Source organism: Malus sylvestris, chromosome 15 (genome assembly GCF_916048215.2).
Source record: "Malus sylvestris chromosome 15, drMalSylv7.2, whole genome shotgun sequence".
Taxonomy (NCBI): domain Eukaryota; kingdom Viridiplantae; phylum Streptophyta; class Magnoliopsida; order Rosales; family Rosaceae; genus Malus; species Malus sylvestris.
The window spans coordinates 46437493-46460028 of record NC_062274.1 but is presented as its reverse complement, the minus strand read 5'-3'; the positions used below and the strand labels follow the sequence as shown (position 1 = coordinate 46460028).

At 38.2% G+C, this 22536-nt stretch overlaps 1 protein-coding gene and 1 long non-coding RNA gene across 3 annotated transcripts; one reads left to right on the top strand and one right to left on the bottom strand.

The window, feature by feature from the left end:
- Positions 1–5051: 5051 nt before the first annotated feature.
- On the top strand, positions 5052–7138 carry LOC126601302 (serine/threonine-protein kinase-like protein At1g28390). The gene has a single exon (XM_050267993.1). The coding sequence runs from the start codon at positions 5427–5429 to the stop codon at positions 6963–6965; it is 1539 nt and encodes a 512-aa protein (XP_050123950.1). The 5' UTR covers positions 5052–5426; the 3' UTR covers positions 6966–7138.
- A 1207-nt stretch (positions 7139–8345) lies between these two features.
- Positions 8346–11995, bottom strand: LOC126601301 (uncharacterized). Of its 2 annotated transcripts, XR_007615712.1 has the most exons (5): positions 11574–11995; positions 11405–11472; positions 10693–10756; positions 9952–10018; positions 8354–8764 (listed from the first exon to the last, which is right to left on the bottom strand). It is a non-coding gene; the product is annotated as an uncharacterized LOC126601301 (long non-coding RNA). The 2 variants fall into 2 exon arrangements; XR_007615711.1 differs by having other exon boundaries at positions 8346–10018.
- Between the last annotated feature and the right edge of the window lie 10541 nt (positions 11996–22536).

Below are 22536 nucleotides of genomic sequence, written 5' to 3'. Positions count from 1 at the left end.
TATCAGATGATCGAAGATAAAGCAAAATGAGTTTACCGCATGCTCATGATTTAGGGTTTTTCATTTGAAAGTATACACTATTATGATAAAATCTCAAAAGGACCCTGAACTTTTCTTTTGAAATTCTCAACTTTTTTTGTTTATTTTTGCGTCATTTGTTAACTTTTATAGGTATATGACACTTGGTGACAGTATTTTTATAAGATAAGATCAAACCTCAAAATCATTTGAATATTATTGGGAGGAAAATATAGTCAAGATGAAATTATCATGATTTCCAAGTGTGACTCTATCAAGCAAAGCAATATTATTCTAGTGGAATAGTTGAAGTGGACGGTGTTGAAATTCATGGCATGTTATTTCCCGTTTGGTCTACAATGCATGTCATGGCCCCCATCACTAAATCTTCTAAAATATACAAAATCGAATTCCATAAGCGAAATTTCGATATGCTCCTATGTATGTGTTTGGTTTCAAAATATTGAGCCTGGGTCGAATGAATTTATAAACATAATATGAGTAGGGGATTCTCGGTCTAATTCTTAGTTCTTTAAATCGGATTGAGTCTAGTCGATAATATGACGGTCGAGTTCTAAGAGAAAGAAGGACTCTTAAAGGATCAAGTTAAAGAGTAATTCGGCCAAGTCCTAATGAAAGTAAAATTACCAAGGATTAGGATGAGTTTTGATAAGATTCGTAATATTTCAAGAATCAAGGCTCGTGCCTGATCAGTTTAGGAGTGAATCAAATGTTGAAAGATTATTGAATTCAGAGTCCTAATTTTGATAGGAGGGGTCGAAGGTTGTGAGTGGATTAGTCTTATCTGAAAAGAGATTGGATCAGGAGACGTTAAGGAGTTACAATCCAGGTAGGATTCTACTTTAGTGTGAGTGATCAGCACGGAATTCACCCCTATAAATAGAAATGGCTCTGCAACATTCAAATGGACCTTGAACTCTACACACAAAGGCCATGCACAAATTCTCAATCTACGCAAAACCCTTTCAAACCTTTGAGAAAACACTAACTTCCTTAACTTCGTCAACACACATTTGGTTTGGATTAACAGCATTGTGTTGACAACCAACGACATCTTCAGTTTGGATTAGCTACACTGGAGCCGTAGAATCAAGCAATCGATGAGCATCTTCAATTTAGAGCAACAACATTGCTTCGAGTTCGACTGCTTATCTATCAAAGTCTCTGTCAGTAAGGATTCTTCGGCCTTCTTATTGAAAGAGGTCATCTCATTAGCCTCTCGACGAAGTGAGGTGTTACCAAGTTACTTAATGTTCGGCACATTGAAAGCCGAACCTTATTTGAACCTCACAGTGACTAGCAGGCTTGTCTTCAGGCTCTATAACCTAAATGCCAAGACGTGGTCCTTCCTCGGTTGTGATCACTTAGATACATAAGTCATAAGTGCGTTTGACACGCCAACAACTTTCATTATACTCGTCAGCCGAGCTTGGTAGGGAGTTAGCACACCCACATTCATCAGAAGGAAGTAGTTAGCTTATTAACTATTTAGGTTGCGCATCACGTAGACTAAGAAATTTTTTTAGAGTCAACATGTGACAAGCATATAATAAATAAAGCGTTCAACCGTACATACTAAAAGATTTGAGTCATAAGTTAGTTTTCTTAGACGGGACTGGAAATCCAACTTACTGTTGTTGTTTGGTTGGAAAAATACGAAGCCATAAGTTAGTTTTATTGGACGGTACTGGAATTCCAACTTACTGTTGTTGTTTGGATGGAAAAATACAAATGGCTTCAGTCAAAACGCAGAAGGCTCCACTCCCAAGTCCCAAACGCAAGTATTTTATCCCACGTTTCGGAGTGCCGTTAAAGCCAACTTCATCATGCCTCCCACTCACACTTATGTTTCTCTGTGTTCTCTATTTTTTTATTTGGGTTTTTATCCATACTTTATTTGAAAAGATCCAACTTATAATCCAAAGGGAAGGTCACATATTTTTACTTGTTTAGTAAAATTCTGTTAAAATGGGGTTACTGACAATTATAAAAACGATCGTGTAAGACATAAAAATATGGGTTGGAGAAACCGACCAAAGTTAATAGCTATACCAAAGCATATACATTGATGAGAGAAATTGGTACATTAATTTTGTTAGAATATCAAATGCATGATTGTTCATGTAAATTGTTGTTTTGAATACTATAATTCTTGATCATTTGTAAAAAAGGAAAGAGAATTGTATGACACAAGAAACTTACAAATAATTTTTATTCGTTTAGTTTGGCATATTATTATGTAAGAACACTTATTTTGATTGATTTAATATATGATACTCACATTGTGAAATAAATCGTACAACTTTGTAACGGATCTATTCCTCTAAATTCACTTTCACACAACGATTTCCTTCATCCAACTACATGCCTATGAAGATGACAAGCACCAAACCATGAGAGCAATTTTTCAATGTTTGGGAACATGGCTTGTACATTACATGTTATAATATAAATAGTTGGAAATTTTATTTTCAAGTATCCAACTATTTGTATTACGACACTTATTGTACCGAAACGTATTACATGTACATTGAAAAATCCCTCCAACCCCAGACTTAAAATCTGCATCCAACGTACAAGTGACTAGACACCAAAATTGTGTGAGACGTGCACATTCTTAGATAGCTAGTAACAATTTCAAAACATTTCTTCAAATTAGTGAAGCTATATTTATGCATCTTACCTCTGTTAAATTTCATCCAATTTTTTTTTTTAACAAATGATATTATCTACACTAAGGAAGTGAGGATTCAAATTCGTTTTTGACGAGAATCAAATTTAAGATCTTTCACTTACAAGTGAAGATGAAATTTCATACAATTTTTTCTTGAACATAATAAAAGGGTACCTACTAACGAGAGAATATCTCAAGACAAAAGGTCTCCTTTGTCCCTAAAATAAGGTGATTGAATTGATGAGCTACTCATAAAACACATAGCCGACTCTAATGAGTAAGTTGATGAATCATGTCTAGGAGATGAATTACCTCGTTTTCTCACTATTCCGTACCTCCCTCATAAATTAAGTTGCCCTCTCATCCCGCGGTCTCACCGCCATCCCTTTATCCACCACTCATAGTCTCATACTATCATGTATGTATCATGTTGAAAATGTGAACACAATTTATTACAATGTGAATGTCTCTGTCTCACCTATCATCCACAACAAACATCTGGGTCCCAGCCTTCTTCTATCGATCCTATTATCTTGGGATGGAAATAGTAGTACCATTATCACAACTTGATTAAAGCTAGGTTTAAGCTAGGTAAACCGAATTTTAAGATCACGTTTTTTAATTATTGATGTGTCAAAAATAAAAATTAAATACTTTAATTAATATTTATGTAATACTCCAATCACCAACAACACATCAAGTGATCTCTATATCATTACCCTACAATCATATTTATTTGGACCGATATGGCTGTGTGATGATAAATGAAATAGTGTTAGTTCTGAACAACATATTTGTTTGGAAGTTCAATTAATTTGTGAGTAGGCTCCAGAACAATCCGTGACCGCTGCCGATAATGCTAGGGTAGTATCAAACAAAAGCAAAGAATGATACCAAAGTGGGTAATTAAGATGCTGAAATGGAAGTGACAGCCTCATTGGAAGTGATAGCTGCATTTGTTTGTTTCAACCTTGAATTTTTATGGATGGTGGTTCGAAGAAAATATAACCCAAAAAAAAAGGGTAAAAGATGGATTATCAATCAAATCATTCATAAACTCATAGAAGGTTCTACTTTCCTAAACCTACCTACCAAATCATCCCATGACTGAATTTATTAAATGTAAACTGAAAAATGCATTTCAATCCTCCATGCTTTTTTATTGGAATTCAAATTTGGAGATGGATGGTCTACCCTTCCCTTTATACACTTCTTATGTCATTTTGTTTTGTGCGGTCACGGTTAAGTCATGTTAATATTTTATATTAATTTTTTATAAAAATAATAAAATAAAAAACAAATGTTAACGTGACTTAACCGTGACCGCACAAAATAGAAAAGTATGAAAAGGGTATAGGAAGGGGAGGGAAAACAATCCATCTCCTTCAAATTCTACCAACTACAAAATAGAGACTCGGCACCATTAAGTCAAATTTAGGCTTTATATTTCCCAAGGCTTCTTGAAATTTTCTTTCTTTTTTGAAAAGACTTGAAATGTTATTTTCTTTGGTCTAAAAAGCCCTGCTTAGGCATTAGATGGTTAGGCACCGTTCAGATTAGTCCTTAGAAGTTTGAAAATTAAGAAATGCTCATGGACCTGCTTAGGCGTCGGCCTAATCTGCCTAAATCCGCCTAGGTTGCAACTTTCATTTAGACAGAAAATCATATAACTTTCATTTTGCATTTTATTTTATCAATAAGTTGTAATAGATTTGTTGAATGTTTTCATGAACACTCATTATATACTTATTTCTTATGTTTTCAATATGTTCTAATACTTTATAATCTATATATCATTTTCTTTTGCAGTTTATGTATCACAATACAATTATATGTTTCTTTAGAGTATTAACAAACACTTATTTATATAATATATAATAAATTTATTTGATTCTGCCTATTCCACCTAAATCCCCTTCTCGTCCCACCTAACGGCAAGACCCCAGCTTATCATCCGACTAGTGCCTAATATCTTTTAGAACTTTGGTTATTTTAGTATCACTATCCCCCAACGAAACTAAATTTGTTCCACTTTGATCCTAGAACTTAATAATCTTCGTCCCACGTATTCTATCAAGTTCGTGAAATGTTGCGATTACTATATTATTTCCACGTAAGAAAAGTTATCATAAAGGAGAATTCAGATAATGTGAAACAAAAAGTGAGTTCTATAAGAATGAAACAAATTAAATTTTAGGGGAACTGAGACTAAAATCAAAGTTAATGCAGCATGGCAACAATAAAGCAATGAGGTGTCGTTTAGAAAAGTAGATGAAGCGAAAAAGTATATCCCACAAGGCCCCAACTTCTCCATTTAAATAGTTAAAGACCAACAACCCCAAGCAATTCCTCTCAAAGATGCACACTTTTTTTGCATGTAAAAAAACCTAAAATAATAAAAACCCACTTGCCAAAAGTTAAAAATATGCACACTGCCTCTTTGAATTGCTTTCACATCCCTTTCTACCCCAAAACCAAAGGCTGTAAATCACATAACCATAGTCAAAGACTTTAAGCACCGCAACCCCCATCCCTCTTTGTACTAATGGCTTTTGGCACTCTCCACCACCTCCTCCTTCTCCTCCCACCTTTACCTTTATCACCTCCATCTCCTCCTCCCCACTACCTTGAAAAACCCACCAAAAGCATAAGCCCATCATTCTTTGCCCCATCAGGTATTTGATTACTTGTCACTGAGAAATTAACAGCAAACATGGGTTACCTCTCTTGCAATGCAGAGTCGGCAATCGCCACCTGCGATCCCTACAACTGGGACCGCAAGAGAAAACCCAGAACCCACAAAACCCAACACATCAACAAGCCCATTAAGATCAGACACTTTTACTACGACGACCTCGTCGCCGCCACCAATGGGTTCGCCGCTGACAGATTTCTGGGCAAAGGAAGCCACGGAAGTGTCTACAAGGCCATCCTAGACGACGGCAGCCTCGTCGCCGCCGTTAAGAAGACGAAAACCACGAAGCCGTCGTCGTCGGCGAGTCTTCACAACGCGGAGAACGAGATCGAGATCCTCTCGAGAGTTCACCACCCCAGGCTCGTCAATCTAATCGGATTCTGCGCCGATGGAAGAAACGATTACGACACTAAGTTGCTTGTCGTTGAGTACATGCCCAACGGCTCCCTCTACGACCTGCTACACTTAAACTCCCAACCGCCCGGTTGGACCAGGCGGGTCCGGTTCTGTTTACATGTGGCGAAAGCAGTTCAGGCGCTCCACTTGTCCAACCCGCCCGTCATCCACCGCGACATTAAATCGTCCAACGTTTTGATCGACAAGGACGGAAACGCGCGGCTCGGCGACTTAGGGCTGGCGTTGAGGGGACACGTGGAGGACGTTCGGGTTAAGTGTACACCACCGGCGGGGACGTTAGGGTACCTCGACCCGGGCTATCTTGCGCCTGGGGATCTGAGCACCAAAAGCGACGTCTTCAGTTTCGGAATACTCCTGTTGGAGATTCTGAGCGGGAGAAACGCCATTGACGTGAACTACAGTCCGCCATCGGTGGTGGACTGGGCCATGCCGATCATAAAGCGCGGCGACTTCGCCGGAATCTTGGACCCCAGAATCGGACCGCCGTCGGACCCTGCCGTGATCCGCCGCGTGGCGGTGTTGGCTGCGAAGTGCGTGCGATCCTCCGTCGAGAGGCGGCCCACAATGGCGGAGGTGGTCGAGTGCCTCAAAATCGCGAGGAAGAGAGTCCACGCGCCGCCTATATGGAGCAGATTCAAACGGCGAGTGAACGCGAAGCGCGTGGAGAATAAAAACGATGGTCATGACCACCACTCCGGCGAATACGAAGAGGTTGTAAACGTGAAGAGCATGAGAGGGGGGAGTAGAAGGAAGTTGAACGGGAAGGTATCGAGTGTGTTGGGCGCAGAGTGCGAGGGTGAGGAGGACGCGATGATAGGTGGTTGCGTGGCGAGGTCAAAGTCAATTGGGTCGGTGAATGAGATTAAGGCAGGAGGAGGCAGGAATCGTGGGCGGAAGGGAGCGGGGGGTGGGGTGGCGCTGAGGGTGGCGCCGTCAGTGGTGAGGCTGAACAAGTCGAGGTCAACGGGGGTGTTGAATTTGAGGAGTCCGAGGGTGGTGCGTCATCACAAGAGAGGGTTTGTGTTTGAATTTGGAGGGAGGGAGGTTGATTCGGTGGAACTGGATATGTCAAAGTGGGTGATTAGTTTGGATAATCATAACGGTGAGAAAATGCTTGAGAAACCACTGGTTCCTATCTAACTGATGATAATTTAATTAATTTTGGAGTATTGTGTTGTTCAAATTAAAAGTTAGGGTTTGTAAAATAAGTCTCAAGAGGTAATGTGGTGGTTGTATTTGCTTTCTTGATTTACTCAACATTTTGTATCTTTGTAGTTTATTCTCACGAGAAAAAAAAAAACTGTTACAAGTTACATTTTTGTATTTGGCTTGTATGTATTAGAAGAAAAAAGCTACGGAGATCTAAAAATGCATTAAGGGGTGGAAGAGTGAGTTAATTCTCAACGGGCTAACAATAATGTGATTCATATTCATCTTTGGCGAAATCAAACCTAATACATTTCACTTACAAGTGAAAAGAAATAACATTAGACAGTAGTACTAAGTGGTGATTGAGCTTCTTTTTTAATGATCTAAAGAATGAATCCAACCGTCAACCATCACATCTAACATCACATTTTTATAAAAATTGTTCAAACGAGAGTTAATTAGTTATCTGTTTATGATAAATAAATAGATAAATACAATATTTTCAAAAGATGAGGACATGAAAAATCATTGGAATTGTGTTATCTTGACAACTAGTTTATGAGACTTTGAATTAAGAGTAAATTGTACAAATGGTCCCTCAACTTTAATCAAATTGGAGCAATGGTCCCTCAACTAAAATTCCATTACCTTTGGTCCCTCAACTTATCAAAACGTGCAGCTATGGTCCCTCAACTAAAAATCCATTACCATTGGTCCCTGAACTTTAATTCAAGTGGAGAAATGGTCATTTAACTTTAACCCAATTGTAACAATAGTCCTTCCAATATAACTCGTTTTGACAAATTTTTTGACATAGTTGACGAAAAGAACCATAATTATACACTTTGATGAGTTAAGGGACCCTAATTATATAAATGGTTATTCCAACATAGCTTATTTTGACAATATTTTGACAAAATTGATGAAAAGGACTATAGCTACACATTTTGATAAGTTGAGGGACCAATGGTAATGAATTTTTAGTTGAGGGACCATTGCTCCAATTTGATTAAAGTTGAGGGACCATTTGTACAATTTACTCTTGAATTAATAGGTACTTGAGAATATAAGAAAACAACTAAATCATAGTTATAAGTAGGCTCTACACAATTATATAGTCGATATTCCAAGTCAAACTAAACAATGCAAGTAGGGAGACAAAGTTGCGCACAATTATATAGTCAATTATTTTAAATACTATAAAAACCCCAAGATGCAATGTATATACTTCAAATATCAAAAAATTGTTAATGGTCCAATCAAGAAAATTACTTAATTATCTAATATTGATTAAATCTCTAGATTTGGAATTAGTCTTTCTAATAGGTCTTATGAATTTACAGAGACAACTCTCAAGTGAACATAGCAAACATAGCATTACCCACCCGCACCCCCACCCGCACCCCCATCCCCATGCATTGTATGCATAAATTAATCAGCAGCATTCTGCAGAACCAAGAAAGATGACTGACTGTTTGGTAACCGGAGTAGGTCAGTCTCTGAAAACGGAAAACCAGGCAATGCCGCAATAGCTTGAAAGTTTTCCCGATTTGTGGGTGCTATCATGCGTTTGCCTACTCAGTAATCACTTGCTAAATGGTCCATCGAGGCATCGACGGCCTCGCGCGCATGCAAACGCAAGCAACGGTCACATCTAAAAGCGTTGGCTCCACTCCAAAAACTACTTAATGCAGTGCCCGTCAGCCATGTCTAAGGTAAGATTCTGCTTTTGTCAGTTGGATTTGATCGCAGTTAATGCTTCTTCTTCCGCATTGGATGCTTGTTAATGCCTGCCAATATGGAAAATCGGTTTCTGGCTTTCTTCTCATTCCTTTATGACTCATGTTTTTCTAGCCAAATGCAGGTCGATGTCTACTCGACGGTCCACGAAAATTACAAATAACCAAAAAAAAAAAAGAAAATTTGAAAGAAATCCAATTTTATAGCCCATCTTTTGAAATATATCCAATTTTTAGTGATTTTTTATTTTTGAAATAGATCCAATTTTTAGTCCAATTAGACCCATATCAAAAGACCAAAAAAAATACAAAAATACAAAAATTTACGCAGGATATTATTTTCGAGATACTTTTAATCAAGTATATCTTATTGTATAATTGCAAGTATATCTTATTGTACTTTTAATCAAGCATATCTTGTTCTATAATTGCATGTATATCTTATTGTACTTTTAATCAAGCATATCTTGTTCTATAATTGCAAGTATATCTTATTGTATCTACTGATCCCTCGTATCATTCCATCATTTCACAAATGAAGCCTTATAGGGAAGAGATTTTTATTTTTATTTTTATTTTTTTTAAATGGGGATTAGTTGTGGGACTCACACAAAATCAAACTTTTACGATCCAAACCGTCTATTTTTTAAGTTGAACCTCTTATGTCACATCCTGGCCAGGGATCCACCACATCCCAAGCCCATTCTACCACCGTAGCACGATATTATCCGTTTTGGGCCTCGACTACGGCCTCACGATTTTGTTTCTGGGAACTCACACGAGAACTTCCCAGTGGGTCACCATTATGGGATTTCTCTCGCGTGCTACTCACTTAATTTTGGAGTTCCAATGGAACCCGAAGCCAGTTAGCTCCCAAAAGGCCTCGTGCTAGGTAGGGATGATAATATACATATAAGGATCACTCCCTGGCGATGTGGGATCTTACAATCCACCCCCTTAGGGGCCCGACGTTCTCGTCGGCACACCACAGCCAGGGTTAGGCTCTGATACCAAACTAACACACCCCGCCCTGGAATGCCTACTTGGACTCTGAATTGAGTTATGTTGGCCGACACCTGGAAGGTGACGAAGCCATAAAGTGTAGTGATGTGGAAAAAGTGAATAAATTAAACCTAAAAGTGCCTAATCAAAAGAGTGTGCGGGTGAGCAGGATTGAACCCTTTTCACACGTGATGTTAGAGCATAAGACAGTATAATAAATAGGATGAAGGTTATACCACTGAAGGTAACCATCTCCTAAGATTTGCCAGAATCCTCGTATATGCATAAATACAGCTACTAAACCTGAAGGGGCGAAAAACAAAGTTAAGTGAGTCAGCAAAACAATGCTTATACGAAAACCTTTATTTTTGAATATACTAACCCCTCGTCGTAAAACAAGTATAGTTTCCTTAAAACATACTACGTAAGTATGTAATCGAATATAACAGCAATATAACCAGAAATATGCCAAGTCATGATATATCAAATGCCAAAGTAATATAATCATGTGATAATCAATTATAAGTAGTTTGCTCATCATCTAAGCTAGCACACGAGTTGGGACTGCCCAAGGCAATTCTACCCGACAATACTGGGTGTAATCAATGCGCTCTAGTACTACGATCACGCAAAGATTGGTGCAAAAGCATGGTCACATACAAGTCAGATTGCCTAATGCAATCTACCTGACAGGACTGGCACCTAACTTGGATCCAAGGCGAACAAATGGTGCGGATATGAACATACATGTGAAGGACTGGCCCTGGCCCTGGGCGAAGTACTAACCAGGGTGCAGCAAGATGAGCATGTACAATATGTATGAATGTCATGACAATAATATCCCAACCATATAGCAGCATCTATCACATTTCATATCACAATAATGAATACTTGGCAATATAAGCGTAAAAGTGAAGTAACTACGCATTTAGGGAAACTATCAATATGTATAGGTATAAAATAAACTGCCCACTCACAGATACTTTGCCGTTGACGAGTCATGCAACCTAGCGAAGATGGAAACGCTACTAATAATTGCCCCTAAGCACAAAAAGGTACAATTAATAAAACTATATTATAACAATTGAATTAGAGAAAACAGACGTCAAAAACAGATTCAGGACGTCGAATTACCCTATGAAAGGTCCTGCTTAGATTTCCGAAAAGTCAACAAAAGTCAACAGGATGAATATTCCTTGAATGACGGAATATTCCCTGACGGATGGAATATTCCCTAATGGAATATTTCATTTGGGTTAAGGGTTATTAGGTTGGGTTAGATTAATAGGTTGGACTTAAGCGTTCTAGGCCTAAAGGCCTAAACTAAAAGGGTTTAGGGCTTTAGGGATTGGGTTTGGGGTTTAGGCCTTCACAAATAAGGCCCAAGGCTCTTAATTTAACAAATAAAATAAAAATAAAAGAATTAAAGGGATTATGGGTTTGGGTTTAGAGTCACGGGCCAAAGGCCTTCTTCTACTTGGCCCTAAGGGCCTAGGTTTGAAAAGGTAGGGCTTAAAAGCCTAGCCCAAGTCCAACATATGGGTCGCCAGACCCAAAGGAAGAGGAAGGCCGGAATTCGGCCTGAAAACCACACAACCTTTAAACGTTCACAACTTCCTCGTTACTCAACAAAATTGAGTGAAACAAAAACAAAAGTTGTCATTCTCGAAGAGACGAAGAGAATGGTACCTTGCACGACATCTAACTCGCCATGTTTGGTCGTAAAATGCCTCGAAAGCAGTCAAACTCGCAGGAAACTGGGTAAGATTCAAATAAGTATAACTTCTTCAATACTCAATGAAATTGGGTGAAAAAAAAGGGAAAGTTATAGTACTCAGGTAAATGAAGAGATTGATACCTTGCACGCCGGCCAACTCGTTGTGGTTTGGCCGGACATTGGCTCGAAATGCATGGGTCAAACTTGAACTTCTCGAAACCGAGTTGTTTCACGTCAAAACTTACTCAAACCTTGACTAGGGACCCTAGGGAGTTGCGTAGAGGCTTTCTCGAGTCCTAAAACATCGTGACTCGGTTGAAAACACGTCGAACTCAACTCGTCCGAGTTCAAACCTTCCGAGTTGGCGAGTCAAAACTCGTCCATTCTTAGTTTGGTTGGTATGGTTGTGTTCGTGGAGGTAAGGTGAACACAATGGTAAGGTTTTTTAAGCTCGAACAATGAAGATTTAGGGTTGGTCTTCCTTGTTGCAGAGAAAAGAGAGTGAAAGAGAGACCTTCAGGGGGGGGAGAGAGAGAGAATACTAAGTTTTTTTTTTTATTGGTGACTAGTGTGAAGGTCACGAATTGGATGCCAAATTGAGGGAACAAAAGTGATTGGTGGTGAGGAAATCCGGGAAAATGAGAGAATGAGAGGGTTTTAAGGGTTTTGATTGGTTGAATGCGTGAAGTGTAGGGAACACGGATCCACAAAATCAAGGGGAGGATTGGATATCAGATTTTGTATAAATTTTTTTAATGTACAAAATCTGTCCTCTTGACAGTGTTATGATATTGTAAATTTGTACACGCGTGTACAAAAATAGTCATATTCAACCTACTTTATCGGAGCGTAACTTTTTTGTTACAAATCCGATTCGGGTCTAACTCACATCCACGAGATCGTGACAACGAGTACTAATTAAGTACGAACCCAAGAAAATGAATCTGAAAGCCAAAAACTACATCCACATCACATTCCACTTTTGTCCAAAAAGGGTATGACCGTCAAATTACACCAATAAAAAGAAAATTACCTTGAAAAGTAGGGATAGGTCGTCACAATCTACCCCTTTAAGAAAATTTCGTCCCCAAAATTTGAAATCATTTGTTACACAAAACTCGAAGATAGGAAGAATAAAATATGTGTACGTAACAAAGAAATCAAGTTAAAGCGGTTGCACAAAAGGGAAAATGTCATTCCATTGCGATCGGAGTGCAATGATTCCTCTATCATGCCTCCAACTCATAATTTCCTTCTTCTTCAGTACAATACTATAATATAATAGTTTTCACAAAAACAAAACGTCTAAAATATTTATATGCACTAACATCCCGTAAAAAATACATATAAATAGCAACATAAGGTTAAAGTAGTTGTATTGATTTAAAACTGAACATAGGATTTTCTCTACTACACTCCCATGCGTCGCGTACTCCGAAATGAAGTACATAATATCCTTGGGTTGAGCCCAAGTAATAAATAGGTAAAATACAACAAACAATAAGTACTAGGTAAGCACTAACATAAAAGAATATACCTATTTATTTGCTTAACGAATCCAACAAATAAGTCCTTGATATTATGCTCTGCAGCCCGCGATATCGACAACTCATTGTTGTCACGATAAGCAACTAACAAATTCCCGAGGGTGCAATATTACCATCATGCCCCCCATTGGGAAATAAACAATTAACGTCTAGTCAAGTCTCTACCATGCTCATGCACTACCCCTACTTGGGTAACAACAACAATAAGATAACATTTCTATAATGTGAACTCTCACAATTGAACACTTGTTTGCAAAACTCCTCTATCAAGCAAGTGCTAAGCAAAGAATCTCCATAGTGTCATAACAAAGACCAACAATTTTGTAATTGTAGTTATAAGCATTTCTAGTGAAGATAAGTATCAAATACGATCATGCTACAACTATAAAGCAAATAAACGTAACACATCAAGAAAATCTGGATAGTCCGTTTAGACTGGTTGTTAGTATAAGGGAGATATGTAGCCGGTGACAAGACTTACTACATGTGGTATTCAAGAAGACTTCTCCAAAACTTAGTGAAAAGTAACTACGTCGAGAAGGCTAGAAAAATACTCAAGAATTTGAGGATCAAACCTAGAGTACGAGACAACTGGATTGGAAGGCATAACCTCACTACAACAGTAGTTCTCAAGATATCCAATCACCACGGTAAAGATTCGTTCAACTGAGCATTTGCTGGGTGATTGAGTAATTAATGGTCACAATTGCACTTCCAACGTCAACAGTTCTTCTAGACAGTGCATCCACTTCAAGGCAATACGAAGTGTAGTAGGGTAGACACATACCCAAGGTTAACTAGAATACCTTCCATCACCAAGAGGTGAAAATGTTGAACTTTTGAACCAACGAAAAGCGAATTGACTTGTCACATCAATTGATAATCACCATACATCACCAAAATCTCGAATAGCGATATTTTCCTCTCTCTACTCAGACATAAGAAGTGATTATAACGACTTGAACAATTCTTGATCATTTGTAAGTATCGTCAAATCGATACTCACAAATCCTGATTAGAATGGGATAAGACAAGCTAAAGACGTTCAAGGGTAGATACGTCTTTTGTTGTTGTAGCAGCAATACACTTGCATGATCGGGGTAATACACGATAGTGCAATCGTAGACATTGGTTTAGTTCTTCCATTCATCACTGTCAGAAATTTAGCTTTTTCCCAGCGAAAGTGTACTCGAGAAATTTGTGAGGTTAGTGAAGATTTGAACACGTTTCTCCACAAAGAAGAGTCATCCATCTTTCGAATAAAGATGATGACTGTTGACTTTAGGTCATGAATAAGATGCTTCGTTTGGAATGGTTCTAACCATTGGCAAATAAAAGCAATACTCTGTCATGTTGCCTCTGCCCGGTCGAAACATCCAAAGAACACGTCACACTGGATCTTGAAATGATTAGAGCTAACAAAAGGTGTAAAATAAGGGTAAGATGAGACAACACTTCAATTGTCAGAAACTTTAATCATTTGCAATAACCCAACCTAAATTAACTTTCCTCGGTCGTAAGTGAGGAGAGACACGGTAGCCCAAAAGATCGCTAACAATTTGTCGATAAATTAACAAGATCAAGATATCATAGTTTTGCAATACCTTGCAAGAATTTTAACCTTCTTCCACTAAACCCTTTTTGGAAAAGGAGAGAATGTCGTTTACCGAGATTATGTTTCCCAAGAAAGTACCAACTAACAGGGGTTACCTGCGGAATTGATATAAGGCTGAGTGTCGGTGTTTCCCCAACACTCAATTTTTGATACTAAAATTGAAGAGAGAGTCGTTGGTAAGACTACTTCGAATTTTGTTAGGCTATGAAAAAACTCTGGGTTTCCAAAAGTTAATCGGAGAGAACAACAACTCAAAGTAAAACTGATGGTTTTAGTCGTCAACCGACTGAATTGTTGAAGTCTAGGTACGAATCTAAGGTTTAGCCTTTCGCCTTCGCGAATAGGTTCAAGATTCCCAAGATAAAGTGTTTAGTCCCTAGTTAGGTAAATTCCTAATTGGTAAACTCTGTAACTAAGTTTCTCAATGACTCCAGAAATGTTCAATACGAAGCAAGGAAAGTTGGTGTAATACTAGGAAGTCGGTCGATGATGTATCTCACTTCACAATTTAGTGATATCTCAAGGAAGATTTTGGATTATGACACCAAACGTATACGTCCTCAAAACGTATTATACTACTAACCAACTCTACGACACGAACTAAGGTGATCGAAAGGTGGCTAATCGAAGAGGTTTTGTTTACCTAGGTAGGTGATAAGGTGAAAACAACCATGAGTTTACTATCCTAATACAAAGCTTGTTAATAAGCTCCCACGATCCTAGTTTATTCGGCTCAAGTAGCCACTGCTAATCAGCCTATCAGTAGTGTTGCCATAAGCTAATTACAGGTTTTCGAGTAATAAGCTTCGGGTGATTGGGAAGGAACTGGTCAAGCGAAGTAGTTCGTTGATCTTAGGAGGACTTGATTACTGCTTTGGGATTTCTGTTAGTCCCAGGATATGACAACTCACACTCGCAAGCCTATTCTCACCCAATTAATAACTATAACAACGAAAGGAAAATCTGGGAATTAACATTGGTTGGAAAGCCCCAAGGCTGGAAAAAGAACTTGCTAACTCTACTTTGGAAATGAACTTAAACGGAAGTCGATCTTCCTCCTGAAGATCCAGAATGGTCACTAGTACATTGGAGATATTAGTGTTATCAGGGACCAAAAATGATTGTCTCTCAGATGATCTTCCGTTAAATGCTACCACTTTGGCACCAGGTTGTCGCTTCAGACATTTCTAGAATATGTTACTTCACCAAGATTCTAAGAAAGGGTAAATTAATAAGTGCTACCAAAGGAACAAAACCATTTCTGGTTTCCTAATTTGAAGGGTTGGTTAAAACAATTAGTAAATCCCTGGTGATACTCAACTCTTGATATCTTAGCTCGGCTATGGGGCTAGCAACTCGTTCCTCAAAACAGAAATTCCTTGGTAGGAAAGTTCGTTGTTTAAAATCTAGGGGCAATTTCCAAAATGATTTTCTAAACTGACGATAAGTCATCTAAAGTGCCCAAAACTTGAGTAAAAGCTAACCCATTTTTTGTGTTCAACAAGGTGGCAAGTTTCAAAAATTAGGTTCAAGAACCAAGAATGCTTAGATAACGCGTGTGATGAATGCAATACTGCCTAAAAACTTATGCTCTGATACCAAACTAACACATCTCAGCCCAGGGTCCACCACATCTCGGGCCCGTTCCACCATCGTAGCATGATATTGTTCGCTTTGGGCCCTTACTACGCCTTCACGGTTTTGTTTATGGGAACTCACACGAGAACTTCCCAGTGGGTTACCCATCATGAGATTGCTTTCGCACGCTACTCGCTTAACTTCAGAGTTCCTATAGAACCCGAAGCCAGCATCACCCAACCCCCATTTTATTTCAAATTAGTTTTTAATTCTTAATTGGTGTGCCCAAGGGGCCACCTTCTGTTTTTGTGTCCCTTATTCCCGTCACTCTTCCATCTCTCTCATCCCTCTTCTTTCTCTCACTCTCCATCTCTCTCAACCTCACTATTCCATCCTCATCGTTAAACCCACACACACATACCCACCACCACAACCACCTAGCCACGACACCACCATCACCTCTGGAACTTTCTTCTCTCTCTCCCCCGTCTCAGCGAAGCTCCAGGACACCCAGAGAACACCCAAGTCTCCCCCGACGACTCCAACGAATTTCGAGGCAAGTTTCAACCAAACCACTGTGATTTGGATGGCATGCAAGGTATCAATCTCTTCGTCTCACTGAGTACTACAACTTTCCTTTTTGTTTCACCCAATTTCGTTGAGTATTGAAGAAGTTATACTCATTTGAATCTTACCCATTTTTCGGCAACCTTCAAGGATTTCGAGGCATTTTTCGGTCAAACCATGATGAATTAGACGTCGTGTGAGATACCATTCTCTTCTTCTCTTCGAGAACTACAACTTTCATTTTTGAATCACTCGATTTCATTGCGTTTTAACAATGTTATGGCCGTTTAAAGTTGGTGTAGCTTTCCGGTCGAAATCCGGCCTTCTCCTTCCTTTTAATCCGACAACCCAGAAATCTCAAGGCCTTTAGGCCTTTCCTACCAAGCCCAACCCAAAACCCATTTCAGTTTTTATTATTTATTTTATTAATTGTTTTAAGTTAAAGGCCTTTGGGCCAAATTAGCTAAGGCTCTAAGCCTTTTTATCTAAAAACCCAAAACCCTTAGGCTTAAGGCCTTCAGGCCTTTTAAACCAAGGCCATAAGCCCTCTCTTCTAAACCTAGCCCACCTAATTAGCTAAACCCTTAACCCTAACCTGTCCAAACCCTTTATGGGGGAATATTCTAGGAATATTCTATTGACGTTTACGAAATTTAACCGAGACCTTTCTTAGGGTAATTCGACATTCTGAAACCATTTGCAATGTCCGTTTTCCCAAATTCAATTGCTATTATATAAATTTTATTAATTGGACCCTTTATGTGCTTAGGGGTAATTATTTGTGGCGTTTCTGTCTTCGCTAGTTGCGTGGCTCTTCGGTAGCTAAGTACTGTGAGTGGACCCCTTCTAAAATGCATGTTTTAATAATAGAAATGTATACATGGAAAAACATGATTTAACAATTATGTTCTATGAGATGCTTTGAGATAACATGCTTATTGAGATTAGTTTGAATTATTACTATTTTTCCTATAACCCATGTTCTTATAGAATATCTGATGGATGACGATATGATATTTAGAACATGATTTGAACACCTCTTTATAGTATAGATGATGGATGACTTTATACTATGAAATTTCTTTTCAATATATATATATATTCAATGGTTTTGTACTTATCTAGTGGTCATTTCTGCTACGGGACGTAGGGATAGATTCCGGTCCATTCCTGGCGATGGTTTGGTGTTGGCATAGGGCCTGGAGTGTGTTTCCTCTGGCTATTTAGCATAGGGACGGGGAGCCGGCATGGGGCCTGAAGTGTATTTTCTTCTGATTGTCTGCTCAGAGACGGGGAGCCGGCATGGGGCCTGGGGGTTATCGGACAATTAACTAGTGATTATTATAAATACAAGTTATGATTTGAGACATTGCACGGCATGCTAGGTTTTGGAAAACCTATGTTTATCATTATATATGTGTTTACATAAAACCTAGGGATTAGTATGTTGATAACTATTTTATTATATATATATCAACTTGGTCCACTCATGTTTGTTTTGCGCCCCCTTCAGGACTTAGAATCGAGGCATGCAATCCCGGCGTCAAGGCACTTTCGCATTGGCATCTTTGAGTCCTATTGGTGTAGGACCCATTCTTTTGTTCATTCAATTTTATATTATTTCTTTTAGTATTCTAGTTAGTTGTCTGCTCTGAACACGTTCCTTAAATGCATATTCTTTATTCTTTTATATTTATAAGCCTTATTTATTCCTTATTCTCAGCATTTGCATTCAATAAATGACTTTTGTCACTCTCAGGTGTCGGCCAGCACGTGCCTATCCTGGTGTTCATGGAATATCAGGATCAGAGCGTGTTAAGTGAGCTCCCAAAAGGCCTCGTGCTAGGTAGGGATGAGAATATGCATATAAGGATCACTCCCCTAGACGATGTGGGATCTTACATCTTACATCATTCTTACAAAATATTAGTCAAATCGAAAATATTTGAGACATCTAATTGAATTTAAAGAAATTAAAGAACACTTTGATCTTTTAAGAAACAATGAAATTTCATTGTGGCAATTAAATAGGCAAATGGTTTCGGATTGAATTGAATTGAATTTTTGAAATGATGATTTATGAATCGAAAATAGATAAGTTTAAATTTTGAGACTTGTGTCTATCCACTACACAAATCTCGAAATTTAAACTCATCTAACGATGATAAATAGGGTGGTGAGTTTTACTATCACTTGAGGGTGGTAAGCAAAAATATTCTCTATAAAATATGAACTTTTAACTTACAATCAAGCTAAATGTCACAACACATTTCTCCATAGTTTAGCATTACTAAACAATTAGAACATAACCACTCTAGGATAGGGAGTGCTTCTGTCACCCTCAAACTTGGGGTCAATAAAAAATCTCGAATCCGAAATGCGAGTTAAATAAAGAAATAAATTTCCAATCCTTCTTGCTAGTTAGTTGTGGTGAATTGTGAGGATGAATTTTTTTTTTTAGGGATGGTAGATTGTGAAGACTTGTATTTTACTATTATAGTTGAGTGATACTAGACCTTCCACATTTGGAATGAGAATAGAAAAAAGTTATAGACGAGCTAAGATTGAATTAGAAGAGTGTATAAGAGTTTTTATTTATTTATTTATTTATTTAAGGAACCGATAGTAATTTTCTTTAAAATAACAAAAAACCATTACAGTGACACAATATAGAGAAAGCTCATTAGGATGAGGCACAGTCCTCCAAAAGTACATCAACTATAATATTAGGAGGGGACGTCATCTATTCATAAGAATGTTCCACAGGTAGTCCAAAACGAGCAAGCTTGTGAATCGCAACGTTGGCTTAACAATGAATATGGGTAAAAGGCACTTCAATGACCGAGGAAGCTAGAAACTTGATGTCTTCCACAACTTGGCCAATATAGGATAAGTTAGTAGAAGAATCACTCAAAGCTTCCACAATCTGAAACCAATTGCTCTCACAAAGGAAGTTTGTAAAACCCCTGTTCATTGCCCAAATCAAACCGTTTTTGCCTGTAAGGGTGTGAAAATATCCGGCTTATTTCCACATGATGCTGTCACAAAAACACCTGAATCATCTCTAATAATCAGGCCAAAACATCCCAATTTCCTCTTGCCATTCCAGTTGCCGTCAAAATTTAATTTCAGGTGGCCAGAGGGTGGAGTTTTCCATTTCGGTGTGATGCGCATAGATGGGTTGGTGGGATGAATATCCGTATTAACAATCACGAAACTCTACCACCAGTGAAGAGCGTGCACCACCACGACATCAGGAATTTCACCTTCTTCGGTCCAAAGGTTTCCATTACGAGTGCCCCAAAATTGCTTAACAAATCATCATTGCAGATTTGAAGTGAGCAGAATGGAGTAGATCAGCGATCTTCATAGTACAATCTAGAAATTATGCGGAGGATGAACCTCGTAACAAAATCCCTAAATGAGATGACATCCTTGTGTACTTAGCAAACATACAGTCTTTCAAAAGATGAAGAATTGATTTTGTATGATGGTTGCACAACACACATGCCAAGTCTGTAGGAATATGTCGCTTCCCTAGATTTTCCTTGGTAGGGATAATGTTTTTTCAAAGCTTCCATAAGCAAATCCTCACCTTGGGGGGAACATTAGCCTGCCAAACCCTAGCCCAAAATTTAGTGTTGTAACCCGAGGTTGCGGAGGAGGAAGCCTCATTGTTTATCGGATTCAACCATTCCCGAGTGATGTGGTAAGCACTTCTCACCGAAAAATTACCACTCTTCTCAAAATGCCATATTAAATGGTCAACTACATGGCAGAAGCTCAGAGGTATTGCACGAATCGCTTCCACTTCTCGAAGAAAAAAAATCCCAACAATTCCACGTTCCATGCCCTTACCGTATAAAAGATGAGTTGGCAAACATTTTGGAGAAGGTAATTGGTGGGTTTTAGGGAGAAGATACAGAAGATGGATAGAAGAGGGATCCAAATATCCTCCTAAATATTGATTGATTTTCCGCTCCCCACTTGTCATCTAGAGCCCAAGCCAACAATCGTACGAGCAGTGCACAAACTCTTCCAACAATACAAAAAGTCAGAAGATGCAGATGTATTTAGGAAGTTGGAATTAGGAAAGTACTTTGCTTTCAACACATGGGCCACCAAAGAATGCGGATCCAAAATGAGTCTCCATCCCAAAATAAGTCTCCATCCCTGTTTAGCAAGTAAACCAAGAGTGAAGGCATAAAGGTTCCTGAAAACCAACCCACCCTTACATTTAGGGAAACACAATTTATCCCAAGAGTACTAATGAATGCATTTCTCACCATCACAGTCATTCCACCAAAAGGAGGCTACTAACCGGTTCAAACTATCACAAAAATATTTTGGTAAAAAAGAGCAATTCATAACATATGTAGGAATAGCTTCAGCAACAGCTTTGACAAGAAGTTCCTTTCTAGCCACACTTAGAAGCTTCCCATTCCAACTCTGTAACCCTTTCCAAATACGCTACTTAATATAAGTGAGAGTTGTTAGATTATTGTGCAAGAGAAGTTTTCTATTTCCTTTTATTTAAAAACCCATATTTTGATTTTTATTTTATTTTATTTTATTTATTTATTTCACACACTGAGTGCAGTGTTATATTTTTTCGACTTCGAGTTCAAGTGTGATAGCTTTTGCCTCATTTGAAATTTGTAGAAATAAATTTTTTCTAGTGCTAATTAATATAAGTTCATCCACTTAGTGTGAACTAGCCCATTCTTCCCAACTAAAAATTAGCCCACGCCACCTTAACAACTCTTAAGACAAAGTTAATCAGATTTTTTTTTATGAGTCCAGCGATAGCATTAGTAAGTTAGATTAGCCACCGACGTGGTTCAAACTCACATCATCATGCAAGGGCACAACACATTTCCACCATTGTGGTAAAGGGCCACTTGCCAAAGTTAATTAGGCATAATAAAAGGAAAATGAAAATTATAGCTCACTCTTGTAGAAACTCCCTACTCCACTATTACTTAGCAATTAACAACATTAATTAGTCGTTCCCTTAATAAGATTGAAACGTAAACCTTTTATGAAATTGAAATGAACAATCTTACTAGGATGGTAGATGTCAAGCTCATCTGTGCAGTCAAGACTTTTAGGTTTGGCTTTCCTTGTCAGATATTGTAATTGAACCACACACATGCGCAATCTAGGTTTAGGTTATTCTCTATTTATGGGTTATATCTGCTGGGAAGAAATGTTCAAGAATGTGGCACATCTCACTTCAAAAGGTTTGTTCATGCATGTGCATCTCATGTCTACATTTCTGCTACATTCTGACTAGTTATGTTGTCTAGGTCAAAATTCCTCACTGATGTCCGGCTAGCTCGGCACACAATTTAAGATAACTAATAGGATTAAAAGCACACCACAAAGTAGCACACAAATGTCCTATTGATTTTCCTTATTAAAGCTAAGATTTGTCAATTGTAGCATATGAAAATAAGGGTCTTTCCCGCAGAAGATTGTTTTATCTAACTACTTAAAATGTCACAAAAACTAGGCTGCTGTCCCTACTGGCCAGTCACCGAAAAATAATTATTAGACCAATTTACACTTATCTAAATTCTACGAAATTTTATATGAAGACACGAGACACACAGAGCTACGCTCACACAAATTTTTGAGATTTTTGGAGTTTATTTGCTATTTAAATTAAATCGAACAAAAACAGGACAGAAACAAATTTTAAATAGTTCACAAATTAAGAAAAACGAGTCAGGGGAATTGCTATCCACCACCAAATAATCATGCAAACATGTTATGTTTCATTCAAATTCCTTTT

Excerpts from the sequence above, each read along its gene's own strand:
- LOC126601302 (XM_050267993.1), top strand. The coding sequence starts at position 5,427 with ATGGGTTACCTCTCTTGCAATGCAGAGTCGGCAATCGCCACCTGCGAT.